Here is a 16,444-nt window from a genome sequence, read left to right on the forward strand (position 1 = left end):
TTATTTTTTCCATAGTCTTCATCTCCCATGGTTCTTGCTGTGCTGTGTGATACCATTGTGGACAGCCCCATTGCGTGGGATAAACAACATGATCAATTTTATTTTTCCCATAATAAAGCATTTTGTAAGGGATAAAAGGATTTTTTTTAATTTATTTGTACACTTCACAACTTTTTTTTCCACAATATTTTTTAATCTTTCTAGGGGACTTAAACATGCGATCATTTGATCGCTTACATAATACACTGCACTACTTATGTATACTGTCCAGAATATTTCTTACATATAAGATGCATTTGACTAAACATAAAGCTATAGAGCTATAAGTTACTCATACAGTTAATGTAAACATACCCACCATTGGTGAAAAAGTAAAACCACACAATTTTGTGGGCTAAAGAGCCTGTACGAAAAAAAAGGGGATACAGGCTGATAGAAAATGAAACACAAATGTTAGTTTCATGTGGATTTATAAAAAACAACAACTGCTCAGCCGTTTTCCTCACTCCCAAAGCGCTTGAGTGGATCAGCAGCGCTAATGTGCTTGAGTACCATTGGAATACCGCTTTAAGGCCGGATTCACACGAGCGTGTTCGGTCCGTGATATACGGTCCATATGTCGGCCACATTTCCCGGACCGAACACACTGCAAGGGAGCCTGACTCCTGGCATCATAGTTATCTATAACACTGGGAGTCCCTGCCTCCCTGCGGAACTACTATCCCGTACTGAAAGCATGATTACAGTACGGGACAGTTGTCCCGCAGCGAGGCAGGGACTCCCAGCGTCGTAGATAACTACGATGCTAGGAGCCCGGCTCCCTGCAGTGTGTACGGTCCGGGAAATGCTGCTGACATACGGACTGTATATCACGGACCGAACACGCTCCTGTGTGGGAGGCCTTATAGTTATAAAAAATTACTTACTAAATAGTCTCTCCTTTTTTACGATTCTCCAGCTGAAGCTGTAAATCCTGGCATTTTCCCTGCAGGTTCTGGATTTCAAGACGCAGATTTTCTGTTTCACACAACTGGGTCTGTAACAAAATTAAATATCATAGAAACACAGAAGGAAATACAACTCTTAACTTAGAAGTGATACAACAAGACTTGCCTTAAGTCGGATTATTTCTTCATTCTTGGTCATTCGCTCCTCGTTTAGCTCAGATACAAGTTGTTCCAACATTGAATTTTTCTTTGAAAGATGTGTAAATTCAGACTCAAATGGGGTTCCCACTGGAGTTTTAGGAGTCTACAAAGCAAAGAGGGCACATTGGGGAAATTTAGCAATATGTCGTAAGTGAAAAACTGGTGTACAAGGGTCCTTAAAAGGGACTTTGAGAATGTTAAAGGGGTTTTCCCATAATCATGATTTATAACCTATCCACAGGATAAGTGATAAATATCTGCTCGGTGGGGGTTTAACTGCTGGGATCCCCACCGGTCATGAGAACGAACTTACCTTGCCGTTCCTGGGAGCCCCATAGTAATGGAGGGGTAGTGTGCATGCTCGACTACCGCTCTATTCATTTCAATGGGGCTGCCGAGCGCTATCTTCGGCAGCAGCATAGAAATAAATAATTATTATGGGAAAACACCTTTAAGGACACCCAAGACTCTCTTGAATTTAGTCTTTCAAAAGCGATGCCCTGATATTAACCTCTTCCCGCACTGCTCCGCAATAGTACGTCCTGCAGAGGGGTTAGTTCTCGCATCCAGACGCACCATTGCGGAGTAGTTCCCGGCGCACACTGTCCTAACGGACAGTGTCCGGGAACCGGGAGGTCAGCTGTCCCCGACAGCTGACACTCCAGCCTTCCCGGTCAGCGGACCATTGCCGCTGATTTCGGCAATTAACCCCATAAATGCGGCGACGGATTGCCGTCGCCGCATTTAAGTGGTTTGAAGCACATCGGCATGGGGGATACCGATGCTTGTCACGGCAATCGGAGGTCAGACAATGACCTCCGGGTTGCCATGTACGGAAGCCTCGGAGGAGCAGCCTCCGGCCGGTCCTCCGAGGCTTCCTGTCAGTGTGTCACGTCACAATGCCAGTTAGAGTGCATTACACTACGTGTGTAGTGTAATGTACTCCAGCAGCGATCAAAGCTGCAAGACTAAGTGTCCCCTAGTGGGACAAGTGAAAAAAGTAAAAAGAAAAGATAATAAAAATGTTTTTAAAAAAGTGTAAAAATAAAAGTACACCTATCTGGTATCACCGCGTTCGTAACTACCCCAACTATAAAGTTATTTTTCCCGCACGATGAACACCCCAAAAAAAACCAATAAAAAACGACACCAGAATCGCTATTTTTTGGTCACCACCCCTCCCAAAATAGAGAATAAAAAGTGATCAAAATGTCGCATGTTCCCGAAAATAATACCAATAAAAACTACAACCCGCAAAAAACAAACTCTTACACAGCTTTTTTTTGACTGAAAAATAAAAAAAGTCACGGCTCTCAGAATATTGTGACACAGAAAATAAATTATTTTATAAAAAAGTGATTTTATTGCGCAAACGCTGCAAAACATAAAAAAAAACCTATATACATCTGGTATCGCCGTAATCGTACCGACCCGCAGAATAAAATATAATGGTCATTTATAGTGCACGGTGAACGCCGCAAAAAAATAAACTAAAAAACATTGTCAGAATTGCTTGTTTTTGGTCACCTGGCTTGCAAAAAAATGTAATAAAAAGTGATCAAAAAAATCGCATGTATCCCAAAATGGTACCAATGAAAACTACAGATTGTCCCGTAACAAATAAGCCCTCACACAGCTCCGGTGGTGAAAAAAAAAAGAAGTTCTGGCTCCCAGGATTATGGCGATGCAAAATGTGCAGTGTTTTCTAAAAGCGGATAAGATCCGACACCATTTATCAGTGCGACACCGGCCACATATCTATGAATTATTATTTATTTACCCCATTATTATACCCTCTTATTATGCCCTGATGTTCTCCGCACAGATTACATATGCCCCCACATTATAAACTGAAATACCAGCAAAACCCAAAACAGAAAAACTACCAAGCAAAATCTGCGCTCCAAAAGCAAAATGTCGTCCCTCCCTTCTGAGCCCTGCAGCGTGCCCAAACAGCAGTTTGTGCCCACATATATGGCATCGCCATACCCGGGAGAACCCGCTTAACGCTTTATGAGGTATTTGTCTTTAGGGGCACAAACTGGGCACGACATATTATGCACTAAAATGGCATATCAGTGGAAAATTGCAATATTCACTTTGAACCATCCGCTGTGCATGAACCCCTTTGAGCACTATGACTTAATAGCACGTCATTTTGCGGGGGTGATGTATGGAGCGGGCTCACGTGCTGAGCCCGCTCCATACGCTGCGGGTGTCGGCTGTGTATTACAGCTGACACCCGGGACTAACAGACAGGAACAGCGATCGCGCTGTTACAGGAGTCTGTAAAAATAACAATACACTGCAATACATTATTATCGCAGCATATTGTACCCGCGGATCCAATGATCGCTGGTACAAGTCCCCTAAGAGGACTAATAAAATGTGTAGAAGAATTAAAGTTATTAGTAGTGAGAAAGAAAAAAGTTTAAAGTTAAAAAAAAAAACCTTTTCCTATTTTTCTTCAAAAGTAATGTAAAAAAATAAACAGAATTGATATCGATACGTCCGTAAAAGGCCGAACTATTACAATATACCATTATTTAACTCGCATGGTGAACACCGTAAAAAACTTAAATAATTTAAACCGCCAAAATCGCTGTAGTTTTCGTTTTTACCGCACGGCGAAAGCTGTAAAAACTAAAACCCCAAAAAATGGAATCCGCTTTTTTTCCTATATTACTATATTTTCCTATTTTTTTTTCAGTCTCCCAGCACTTTTTATGGCACTTTAAATGGTATCAATAGAAACTAAAATTCCTCCCGCAAGAAATAAGCCCTCACATCACTCTACTGACGGAAAAAAAGAAAAGTTATGGCTCTTGGAAGGCGGGTAGTGAAAAACAAAAATAAGAAAGCAAAAAATGGATCAGTCCTGAAAGGGTTAATTCATTTCTAATGAAAAAAATGCATGACCCCATGTGGGGTAATTCCGTACCCGGGAGAAATAGCTTTACAAAAATTGGTTGTTTATTTCTCCTTTATCCCTTGTGAAAATGAGAAAATGCAACATTTTAGTGGGAAAAAATTGTGATATTAATTTTCTCCGCCTAATTCTAATAAATTCTGCAAAAGACCCGTGGAGTCTAAATGCTCACTATACCCCTAGAAAAATTCCTTGAGGGGTGTTTCCAAAATGGGGTAACTTGGGGGGCTTCCACTGTTTTGGTCCCTCCAGGGCGTTGCAACGGCCGCATGGCACCGAAAAACAATCCAGCAAAATCCGTGCTCCAAAATTCAAATGGCGCTCCCTCCCTTCTGAGCGCTGCCATGGGTCCAATCAGCAGTTTATTACCACATATGGGGTATTGCCGTAATCAGGAGAAAATGCTTTACAAATGTTGTGGTTTTTTATTCCTTGTAAAAATTTTAAATTTCTATGCTTTTTCAGAAAAAAAGTTGATTTTCATTTTCACTGCCTAATTCCACTAAATTCTGCAAAAAAACTGTGTGGTCAAAATGCTAACTATACCCCTAGATAAATTCCTTGATAGGTGTAGTTTCCAAAATGGGGTCACTTTTGGAGGGTTTCCCCTGTTTTGGTCCCTCCAGGGTGTTGCAAACGCGACATGGAACCGAAAACCAATCCAGCAAAATCCGTGCTCCAAAATCCAAATGGCGCTCCTTCCCTTCTGAGCCTTGCTGTGGGTCCAATCAGCAGTTTATTACCACATATGGGATATTGCCGTAATCGGGAGACATTGCTTTACATATGTTGGGGTGCATTTTCTTTATTATCTCTTGTAAATATTAAAAATTTCTATGTTTTTTCAGAAAAAAGTAGATTTAAATTTTTACAGACTAATTCTGATAAATTTAGCGAAAAACCTGTGCGGTCAAAATGCGAACTATACACCTAGATAAATTCCTTGAGGGGTGTAGTTTCCAAAATGGGGTAACTTTTGGGGTGTTTCCACAAGACCTATTCAAACCTGACAAGGTGCCTAAAATATATTCTAAAAAAAAGCAGGCCCAAAATCCACTAGGTGCTCCTTTGCTTCTGAGGCCGGTGCTTCAGTCCATTATGACACTAGGGCCACATGTGGGAAATTTCTAAAAACTGCAGAATCTGGGCAATAAATATTGAGTTGCATTTCTCTGGTAAAACCTTCTGTGTTACAAAAAAAATAATGTATTAGAAATGAATTTCGGCAAAAAAAATAAAATGTGTAAATTTCACCTCTACATTGCTTTAATTCCTGTGAAATGCCTAAAGGGTTAAAACACTTTGTGAATGCTGATTCGAATACCTTGAGGGGTGCAATTTTCAAAATGGGGTGACTTCTTGGGGATTTTCTAATATATAAGGCCCTCAAACCCACTTCAGAACTGGTCCCTGAAAAAATTGCCTTTTGAAATTTTCTTTAAAATATGAGAAATTGCTGCTAAAGTTCTAAGCCTTGTAACGTCCTAGAAAAATAAAAGGACGTTCAAAAAACGATGCAAACATGAAGTAGACATATGGGAAATGTTAACTAGTAACTATTTTGTGTGGTATTACCGTGTTTCCCCGAAAGTAAGACAGTGTATTATTTTTTTTTTTTTCACAAACTTTATTTAACTGTTTTACATTTTTTTTTTTAGTCCCACCAGGGGACTTCACTATGCGATGTGCCGATCGCATATATAATGCTTTGGTATACTTAGTATACCGAAGCATTATTGCCTGTCAGTGTAAAACTGACAGGCAACCTATTAGGTCATGCCTCCGGCATCGCCTAACAGGCAGATGCTGAAGGCAGACCTGGGGGTCTTTGTTAGACCCCCGGCTGTCATGGAAACCCGACGGCGACCCGCGATTTGTTTGCGGGGGCGCCGATCGGGTGACAGAGGGAGCTCCCCCCTCTGTCAAACACATTAAATGCCGCTGTCACTATTGACAGCGGCATTTAATGGGTTAAACTGCCGGAATCGGCGCGCGCTTCGATTCCGGCAGTTGCAGCAGGAGCCAGGCTGTGTATAACAGCCGTGCTCCTGCCGCTGATCGCGTGGGTACAGTCTCAGTACCCGCGCCATCACAGGACGGATATATCCGTCCTCCTGCGCGAACTAGCAGCTGCTGAGGACGGATATATCCGGCACGGTGACGTATGGAGAGGGGGCGGCGCGGAAGTGGGCAGGAGGCGGCAATACCCCCGTGTTTCCCCGAAAGTAAGACATATGTCTTACTTTCGGGGTACGGCTTATATTAGCCGACCCCCCTGAAACCCCCGATACGTCTTACAATCGGGGGTGTCTTACTATGGGGGAAACACGGTACTATCTGTTTTACAAGCAGATACGTTTACATTTAGAAAAATGCTAATTTTTGCAAATTTTTTCTAAATTGTGGTTTTTTCAGAAATAAATTATCAACAAAATGTTTTCACTAACATAAAGTACAACATGTCACGAGAAAACAATCTCAGAATCGCTTGGATAGGTAAAAGCATTCCAACGTTATTACCACATAAAGTAACATGTCAGATTTGAAAAAATTGGCTGGGTCCTGAAGGCCAAAACAGGCTGGGTCCTGAAGGGGTTAAAGAAAGCATCATCAAGAGAAATTCCATTTAAGAGGTAATTGAACGGTTAGCTGTAACATATATCAATAATAAGCACTAGGGCAAAAAACTCAAATACAATTCATTTATGGAAGAAAAGGAACATATAAAATACAGGGTAATCTAAAATCACAACCTTATTTTTTTTTGTATGGTCTAAAAGCTACCTGAAGAAACATGGCAGGAGGACTCTTGTTGCTGTTGGGTGGCATTATTTCACAATCCTCCGTCTTTCCCATTTCATTCTCTTGCTTTAACTTAAAGACAGATAAAAATATTAAACAGAAACTTAGTCTACATTCACACGAGCGTGACAGATAAACGCGCGTTAAATCTGTCCGTGGGTGTTGCGTTATGCATCAGAGTGCTTTGCAAGTGGCATGGGTTTTTCATTCAGTCGCAAGAACTTTTTTTTTCCAATGTAATTGATGCATCCGTGTGCTGTCTGTAGTTTTCACGCACCCATTGACTTCAAGGGGCGGCTAGGTGCGTGAAAACGCACCAATATAGGACATGCAGTGAGTTTCACACAACGGACTCTCGCTGCGTGAAAACTCATGCATGTGTGAATAGCCCCATTGATATCAATAGGGGCATGTGCTGTGTGTTGTTTCAACGCACAGCACATGGACAAGATTCACACTCGTGTGAATGAGCCCTTAGACAATATATGTACAAATGGGAATATATTATTCTTTCCTTAAGACTTTCTACCATCAGCAACCGTAGTCAAAGTGGTACTCTCTCCCCTTTTTACCTTGCATTTTGTTGGTCGGAAATATAAAACCACTGGCAACCACAATGTTTCATCCGCTTCACAGACTGGCACAGGAAAAAGCTTAAAGAGTCTCTGTCACCAGATTATAAGTGCCCTGTCTCCTACATAATCTGATCGGCGCTGTAATGTAGATAACAGCAGTGGTTTTTATTTTGAAAAACGACCATTTTTGAGCAATTTTAGATTTATGCTAATTCATTTCTTAATAAACAACTGGACGTGTTTTTACTTTTTACCAACTGGGCGTTGTACAGAGGAGTGTATGACGCTGACCAATCAGCCTCATACACTTCTCATTGTTACAGTGTGATTGTGCAGTGAAAGAAGCTGGGCTGGAACAATGAGAAGTGGATGACGCTGATTGGTCACTGATTGGTCAGCGTCATACACTTCTCTTCACAACGCCCAGTTGGTGAAAAGTAAAAAAACGCCCAGTTGTCCATTAAAAAACGAATTAGCATAAATCTAAAATTGTTCATAACTTGCTCAAAAATCTTTTTTCAAAATGAAAACCACCGTTATCTACATTACAGCGCCGATCAGATTATGTAGGAGATAGGGCATTTATAATCTGGTGACAGAGCCTCTTTAAAAGCTATGTAAACATTTGAAGGGCATTTCTTTTTTTTCTTTTTATAAAAAGGTCAATCCATGTGTTTAGTGCAACTTTATAATTCGTTTTTATTAAAAATGTATTAAAAATTGTGTTTTACTTTTTGAGATGCAGCTGCTCTATATTCTCTATGCAGAGTAGCTGTTTCTAGCGCTGAGACCTGAATCCCGCAGGTCAGCGTCACTGACCGGTTCAGTGTCAGCAGGACATGCGCGTCTCTGACATGCGCGTCTCTTACACGCAGGATCCACCTGTAACCTATCACAACTAAGTTATGAACTTCGATGTGATCGATAATCCGCTCAATCCTGCGTGTCAGAGACCCGTCAGTCCCGCGTACCTGACGGGAGCAGGATTTAGAGAACAATACAGCAACTCTGTATAGAGAATACAGAGCAGAGGCATCTCAAAATGTAAAGATCATTTTTAATAAAAACGAATTATAAAGTTGCACCAATCACACGGACTGATAAAAAAAAGAAAAGAAAAAACCAAAGATTCAATGTAAGGTCCCAAAACAACTCTCTTAGCTTCCAGAAAATTGGAGGTTAAGGGGGTAATCCCATCATTTTAAAAACCTTTACTACAGTATTTTTAGCCATAAGCATGTTATATTAGATCATTTTCAAAATGTTAGGGTTTTAATCACCTTTCTATCAAGTTCAGTTTTTTTTGCTCTTACAGCCAAAGCCAAATATTTTTTAGATGACACAAAAACATGACAGCTGTGATCCACGGAAAAACCTCAAAGCTCAATATTCTACCTGGAGTAGACGATTTACCTGGTTAGTTAATTCTACAATTATCTGCTCCTTTTTGAGTAGTTGTTCTTTTTGGTCTTTAAGCAAAGCCTCCTGCTTGTTAAAAGCTTCGGTTAACTTGCCAAGCTGTTCAGTTGCATGAACCAAGTCATCGCATAAAAGCTCCCTCTGTTTAAAAAAAAAAGCCATGAATTTATCGTTACACATTTAGTTCTAACAAAAAGCTCCTCAACTATTGAACGCATGCAAAAAGCACAACCATCTATTTTACAATAGAAAATATCTCAAGAGACCCCTTGCCACGGTGACTTGCCTCAATGTGGTCAGCCGACAGCTTCCTTTCCAAGTTCTCCTTCAGCTCCTCAATTAGTTTTTCTTGCTTTTCTAACACAGCTTTGCTTTCCTCTTTAGCTGATACTGCGGAACTGTATTTACCCTAAACAACAAGTTATTCTATTGTTTTGACAGATCAATGAGTACACGAATCATTAAAAAAAAAAAAAAGACAATCATTGATTTTCTTGGACTGAGTTTTCCCCTTATACATAAATGACCAAAGGCTGACGCCATCAAATCCTGCCCAACCATATTTCTAGCCAGGGCAGACACAGAAACGGGGTAGGTTACAAAAGGCGCACATACATTTAGGTCTTCCAGCTCTTGTGTAAGAACATCGATAGATTCAGTTTTGTGCATGATCGTCGTTCTCGATCCTTGAATTTGGTTCATAAGATCCGTCATTATTTCCTTGTGTTAAAACAGAAAAAACATTATTTGATATCCTTCTGCACACTAGAAGTCACATCACAGTGTAGATCGCCCAAATGTGAACTATAAACGCACTGGTATTTTGTAGGCTTTGCCGTTTCATACACCCTAAGCAGGACACGTGTCTCGGCAGTTTCCACAGTCACAACATTTAAAGCGTACCTGTACTTTTCAGAATAGGCAGTCATAGGTGTGTACATGATATTACATGACTTGTATATTGCTCAGTACTGCTGTATAAATGTCCTCTCCACCTCATTGCAGGAAGCTTCATACTAACCCCTTCCTGCCTCAGCCATTTTTTGGATTTTCACTTTCGTTTTTGTCTCCCCACCTTCCAAAAGCCAGAACTTATTTTTATGTCGATATAGCAGTATGAGGGCTTGTGTTTGGCGGGACGAGTTGTAGATTATGACAGCATTATTTATTGTACCATATAATATGGTGGGAAACTGGGAAAAAATTATTTGGGGGATGGAATGGGAAAATAAACAGCGACTCCTCCATATTTTGGGGATTTAGTTTTCACCGTGTGGTAAAAATGGCGCGTTAACTTTATTCTGGGGGTCAATACGATTACGGCGATACTACAATTTATAGTTTTTTTTTTGTTTTATTACTTTTACTAGGGAAAAACTGATTGTTAAAAATAAAAATTTGTGTTTTGGCACCATATTCTGAGAGCCATAATTTTTTTTTCCTCTGTGAATTCAGCGTTGTGAGGGCTTATTTTTTGCGGGGGGCGAAAAAATTATACCATTTTGGGGTATTGGAGACTTTTCAATCAATTTTTATTCCATATTTTAGGGGAGATGAAGTAACTAAAAAAACAGCGATGTTGCGATTTGAGATTTTTTTTTTTTTTATATATATACGGCGTTTACTATGCGGGTTAAATAATATTAAATTGTAATAGTTCGGACTACTACGAACGCCGCAAAAGCAGTTACGTTAATTTTTTTATTTTTTTTGCGCTGGGGTGTAAATGGGAAGTTTTTGGTTTCTTTTTAACTTTTATTATTTTTATTTTATTGCGCGAGAGCCGATGGCACGTCAAAAGGGGCAGCACCCATTAACATCTAAGGGGTTAAACAAGCGGGACACCGCTCATTACACTGAAGTGTCGGCTGTTACATACAGCCAACACGCTCCCACTCCATACTCCTCCACCAGACCTCTACCGTATATATATATTTTGAAACCGACAGGAGACCAAGGAAAGCGTTGACACAGGAATGCCAGGGGAGGGGAGAGTAATTTGCTTTTTTTTTTTAAATTATTTTAAACTATTTGGATTAGCAGATTTTGCTGTGGATCCGCGATAATCCACTATACTATTTGCTTGCAGATCTTATATGTGCACTTTCTGCAGAAGAAATTGACATTTTTTTTTTCTAAAATATCATCCGCTACTACTGCATACCGCTGCAGATTATCCATTCACAAATCCGGACGTAAAATCCACTGCAAATCTGCTACATGTAAACGTGGCCTAATAGCTCCTTAATGACATCCTATGTACAATTACCCATACTTGGCGGGTGCTGGCTGTTTAAGAGTTGACACCTGTCTGCAATGGCTGGGATTGGACATAACTCTGATCCCGGACGTTTACCCCCTTAGATGCCGCGGTCAATAGCGACCACAGCATCTGAGCTGTTAAGACAGAGGGGGCTCCATCGATGGAAAAATAAAAAAAGTTACGGCTCTCAGAATATGGCAACACAAAAATAACAAAAAAAAAAAAAAAGACATGTTTTAACAAATTGTTTTTGCTTTGTAAAAGTAGTACATCGTGGAAAAAAAACTACAGTATACAAATTTGGTATGGCCATAATCGTAACCCGTAGACTAAAGTTAACTTGACGTTTCAACCGCACCTTGAACGCCGTAAAAACGAAACCCAAAGAACAATGGAGGAATCGTTTTGTCGATGGAATGTAATGGCTCTTGGAATGCAGCAAAGGAAGAATGAAAATGACAAAAAGGAAATTGGCCGTGTTTCCAAGGGGATAGTGTCTGCACTTCAAACATAAAGATAAGACAATCGGAGTACATTTCCTCTTTAGACTCCATACTGTTCATTTTAAATGTAATAAAGTGCCCGCTTTGCTGGGAGATGAACGTCAACATTATACACTTTTGGTGAAATTCTTCCTCCGGACAACATTTAGACATGATGGGTTCCATTGAGGTTTTCCATCATTTTGAAGGCAAGAACAGCATGCTGCGCTACGTTTGCCATCAAATCAAACGGAAACCCTGATGGAAAGCCCTACACAGCAGGTGTGAACATAGCCTAAAATATTTCCATAGTAAACGTTACTGCTGGTAGAAATAGACATAGATAAAATACCTTATCTGAAGAACATTTTTTCTCCATTTCATGGATAGTCTCTCTGGAAGAGGTTAATCCAAGCTCTAGTGTTTGAAGCTCTGCAACCTAAAATGAGCAGCATAATGTTTTTGAACAGAAGAGGATTTTGATGAATTAGACAGAAGAAAGTGTTCAGTGTCAATAGAACAAGGGTCTAAATCCTACAATACCTGAAGTTCACACTTTGTCAGCAGCTCAGAACAATGCTTCTTTAGATTCACATTCTCTTCCAGAACCTTCACAAGCTCTCTACAAACAGAATCATTTCACGTTCTATTACCGTAAATCCCAATAAATTTCCCTAAAACACTAGCTTAATCTGTAGTGAAGATTACGTATAACAGTAGACTATTATTTTACTTTACGGTCTGGTAACGTTTTACCTACTTTGATTTGTTCTCCTTATCCTCCTCCAGTTGACATTTCAGGTTTTGTCTGTGCTCCTTTTCAGTTTCTAAAAGCTCCAGAAGATTCTGTTAAATAAAAAAAAATTGTTTTCCATCAGGTGCATAAAAGTAGGAATTTATCAGCTGTGTAAAGTATTGAAGATGTATCACAATATTGCACTGATTCAATTCATAATCTATCTTACAGAAGTCAAAGCTTAGTTTTTTTTACCTTATGCTGAGCCCAAAATCCTGTTTCCTTCCACACAGCCATAGAGTTAAATGATAAAATTTTGGCTGCCTGCAGTCACCAGTATGGGGCGCTTAATGCAGACAGATTTATTATGGAGTTCAACGGTAAGGCAATCTTCACTGAGCAACCATTAGTTTTAGGCAGTCAGAATATTAAATTAGCTTCATAACTATGTGAAGGAACGTAGGAAATTGGGAGCTCTATAAAAAAAATATATGTTATCATAGCACAAAATTTTGACCCATTTAGATGATTAAAAAAAAACTAAAAACGAACAAAAGGCATAAACCTATTCTTTCAGCAAGCCCGTCAAACAAATACAGGACAATATTGCCATGGTTCTCTCCAAGTTTGCCTGGGGGACCAAGTGAGAAAGGAGGTGGGGGGTTATCGGAAGGGGCAGAGTCTTTGGCTTGCATGATCTTGATTGCTAGAAGACAATTAAGGAGTTTTTCTGCAGCTAAATTTGGACTCAAAGCCAGACAAAGCAGTTTAAAGGAACACTAAACCCATAAATGAATGACAAAAGGTAAAACAGAATAAAAACTTGCCTATACGAAGTCTACAGAATTTCTTCCTGATCCCTCCTATTTTCTTCTTGCAGACAGCTGAGGAGGAAGGCTTAGCTAAGAGGCAAGTTCCTGGTCTCCCATTGCAAATAAAGCAGTGGCGGAAGGGCGAGACACAGAATAGTAGTTGTATAAGGAGGGGGGGGGGGTGAAAATGGCTGATTTCCTGGGACAAATATAGAAGAATTCTTCATTTTTTCTATATTTCCTATATTTATTGTAACGGCTTCTTTCTCAAAAAGGATTGTGGTGGGGTTGGGATGGACAGTCAAGACGCATTCCTTCTGGGACACATTAACCTGTTTTTATCTTTTACGCAACACTTGCTAGGATATCCTCCTGTTTATTTATACTCCATACGGTCATCCAAATGGTTAAAAACAATACAAGTTCAGTATATAAAAAAAATGAAATGTATAAAACGTACGCCAAGTTCAGCTTTCAGCGTTTCATTATCTCGTTTGCCATCAGAAAGCTCCTGTTTTAGTTGGTCAATCTCAAATTTCATCACTTCCTCCAGGTTGTCATAAGCATCTTGAAGAGATCGTTTCTCCTCCAACAAAGTCTCGTGTTCCAGGCTGGTGTTTTCGGAAAAATTAGCTTTCATTAATATCATCGAATGCATGTAGATATATAGATTAATATTTGCAAGTAACAATCCTAAAAACCGTGACTGTGAAATGTGTAAGGAGTTGATTTCAATAGGATGTCTTCCCTCTAGTGACAGACTCAATAAATAACCTTAACACTATATTGTAAAAGTGTGTTCTCCTGGCCAAACAGGTAAAAGATTTTGGAGCGAGAAAACAATAATTAAAAAGAGAAAGGCCATAGCATTACATTTATTGTGTCAAACCATAAAATGTGAAGCAATCCGCTCTGAATGAGAAACTTTTGTCATGTCATGAAAATTCTAATGTATATGAGCAATTGCTTTGACATCTACAACAACCCTGACATGCTCCAGGACCCTCCCTAATTTGCCATAGTGTATGAGTGGCAATAACCTCAGGTTTAATTTTTTTCTCACTGGTGGTTTAGTAGTCTGTGCTTTATAATAAATATATTCCTGCGGTAATGGAAAGCTGCTCCCCAAGCACTGACTTCCTGGTGAGCTAGTGAAGAACTTGTGCTTATACACAGCAGCCAATCTGAAGAGGCAGAGCTGCAGTGGGGTGGGGAAGAATCAGACTGAACCAATGATGAGGCAGGAGGTGGATTTCAGACTACCTCCAACTCCCTGTAGACACTGTAGCTATGTACAGCTGGTCTTTAAATGGAGCCAAGCTAAAAATATATAGCAGGTAGGTACTAACATATATAATTGTTATGCTTACTACTTAACAGTTGCTTTAAGTGCTTGCTACAACTTTTATTGAACTGTATGTAGTGTGACTTTTGTTGATAGCACATTTTATTTAGTGAAACATATGTGGTGAAGCGGTCCTTTTGATTATGATTTCCTTTATAGTCAGTAAATGTAACCTTTTAGTAATATACCTTCAGTACCTTTTAAGTTTTCATTATTTTATTCTACCCATTGGTATCTATAGGCTAACTGCTGTGCACAGATATCGTTATGGCTCTATTTTTATTCAAATCACTGCTTGTGTGAATGCATACATTGGCTTAGCTGAATAACACATGAATACCTATAACACAGGAAAATCAATATAGGATATAAATTAATAATTATGCAAACCAGAGTGACTGAGTCTTGGTACCGCACCGCCCTGCGAGAAACCAACCACCCTCCGGGAATGAGCAGTAACGCGAAGGGAAAAAACTTTATCCCTTGGACCTATAGGTTTCCAAAATCACAAACCGGATCCAATGACCAATAGTTGCCTTGTGCAATGTCAACCCCTTGCACATTTTTTCCAGGAAGAACAAAACAAGTCGGTGTGTGTAAAGGACTCCGTCGGGGAGAGGACTGAAGAGCACCCATAACCAGGTTAATATCCCAAGGTTTAGTGGGACGTTGGAAGGGAGGAAACAACAGGGGCAACCCCTTTGCAGAGAAGTGTTTACCTGAAAGTGGATGGCCAGCATTCGCTGGAAAAAGGACAAGCAGAGCAGAGACCTGACCCTAAGATGTGCCAAGTTCCTGATCAGGACCAGATTGAAGGGAGGGCAGACTCTCCTAGGTGTAGAACATACCATGGGATGGAAACTGCTGTGTTTACACCAACTGAAATAAGCCTTCCACATCCGGTGGGCTTTAAAATTATTTAGATGAATGATTCAGAGTGACCTCGGGCTCTCAAAACCTTGGCTTCAACAGGCACGCAGTTAAACCAATCTAAGGTAAAGGAGGGTTCACCAGTGGTTTCCAGTAAAGGAGGCCAGGACTTAGTGGAAGACACCAAGGTGCGTCTTCGTGTAGGTTGACTACATGATCCACCCAAAAATTTTCAACATGTCAAGGGTGATGTTGAGACTGGAAAGGTTTTCCACTCTGAAGAGTGTTTTCACCAACAATTCGTCCAGGTAAGGAATGATACAGGAACATGGTGTAGAGCCTTGAAGCCGTGGCGAGCCCGAAGAGAAGGGGCGACAAACTGGAGATGTTGAGAACCAACAGCAAAGCAAAGAAAATGCTGTTGGCCCCTTGCAATAGGGATGTGAAGGTAGGCATTGCGAATGTCAATAAAGGACATGTAGTCTCCCTGTTCCAGTGATGCGGCCACTGACCACAGGGATTCCATGCAAAACCTCTAATAGCGAGCAATAGGTTTTTTTTTAGATGCAGAATGGGTCTGACTGATACGTCCATTTTGGGGACTTGGAAGGGATTCGAGTAGAATCTTTGGAACCATTCTGACTGAGGAACTGGGACGATCATTTAAAAAAAAAAAAAAAAAAAAAAAAGAAAAAAGGGAATGAACAGCCTGGACAAAAGCATAAGTGCAATTCGAGGCCTGAGGTGGAGTCGACAGAAATAAACGACCCGGGGGAAGAGTCGAGAATTCTGCTTTGTACCCTTTTGACTCCACCTCTCTCTCAAACCCAGGCGTTGTCCACATGAGCAAGCCATATCTTCTGAAAGGAAAGAAGTCGCCCCTCCTCTCTGACAGCAGATTTGAGTAAGGAGACACCTTCAGGCTAAAGATGTCTTGGAAGAGGAGGGCTTATGAGGCCTGGTACGCTGTTGCAAAGCGGGCTTGGGCTTCAATGCTAAGCACCTGAAGTCCATGGGATGGCTAGACCTCGTCTGACCTCTGAGAGGAAAAATTAGGAAAGAC

The 16,444-nt window shown here is 40.4% G+C and overlaps 1 protein-coding gene across 2 annotated transcripts in view; it reads right to left on the bottom strand.

Annotated features, from left to right (window-relative positions):
* Window positions 1-16,444, bottom strand: part of KIF15 (kinesin family member 15) — an 89,691-nt gene that overhangs the window by 9,922 nt on the left and 63,325 nt on the right. For both annotated transcript variants that reach the window (XM_075827077.1, XM_075827078.1), the window contains exons 21-30: window positions 13,627-13,777; window positions 12,379-12,464; window positions 12,162-12,240; window positions 11,971-12,057; window positions 9,489-9,593; window positions 9,160-9,282; window positions 8,868-9,014; window positions 6,862-6,951; window positions 1,114-1,251; window positions 927-1,036 (exon numbers count right to left, since the gene is read on the bottom strand). In XM_075827077.1, coding sequence (XP_075683192.1) covers window positions 927-1,036; window positions 1,114-1,251; window positions 6,862-6,951; window positions 8,868-9,014; window positions 9,160-9,282; window positions 9,489-9,593; window positions 11,971-12,057; window positions 12,162-12,240; window positions 12,379-12,464; window positions 13,627-13,777 — 1,116 coding nt within the window. The remainder of the gene's footprint in view (window positions 1-926; window positions 1,037-1,113; window positions 1,252-6,861; window positions 6,952-8,867; window positions 9,015-9,159; window positions 9,283-9,488; window positions 9,594-11,970; window positions 12,058-12,161; window positions 12,241-12,378; window positions 12,465-13,626; window positions 13,778-16,444) is intronic.

The sequence above is a fragment of the Rhinoderma darwinii genome, chromosome 5, assembly GCF_050947455.1.
Source record: "Rhinoderma darwinii isolate aRhiDar2 chromosome 5, aRhiDar2.hap1, whole genome shotgun sequence".
In the NCBI taxonomy this organism is placed as follows: Eukaryota; Metazoa; Chordata; class Amphibia; order Anura; family Rhinodermatidae; genus Rhinoderma; species Rhinoderma darwinii.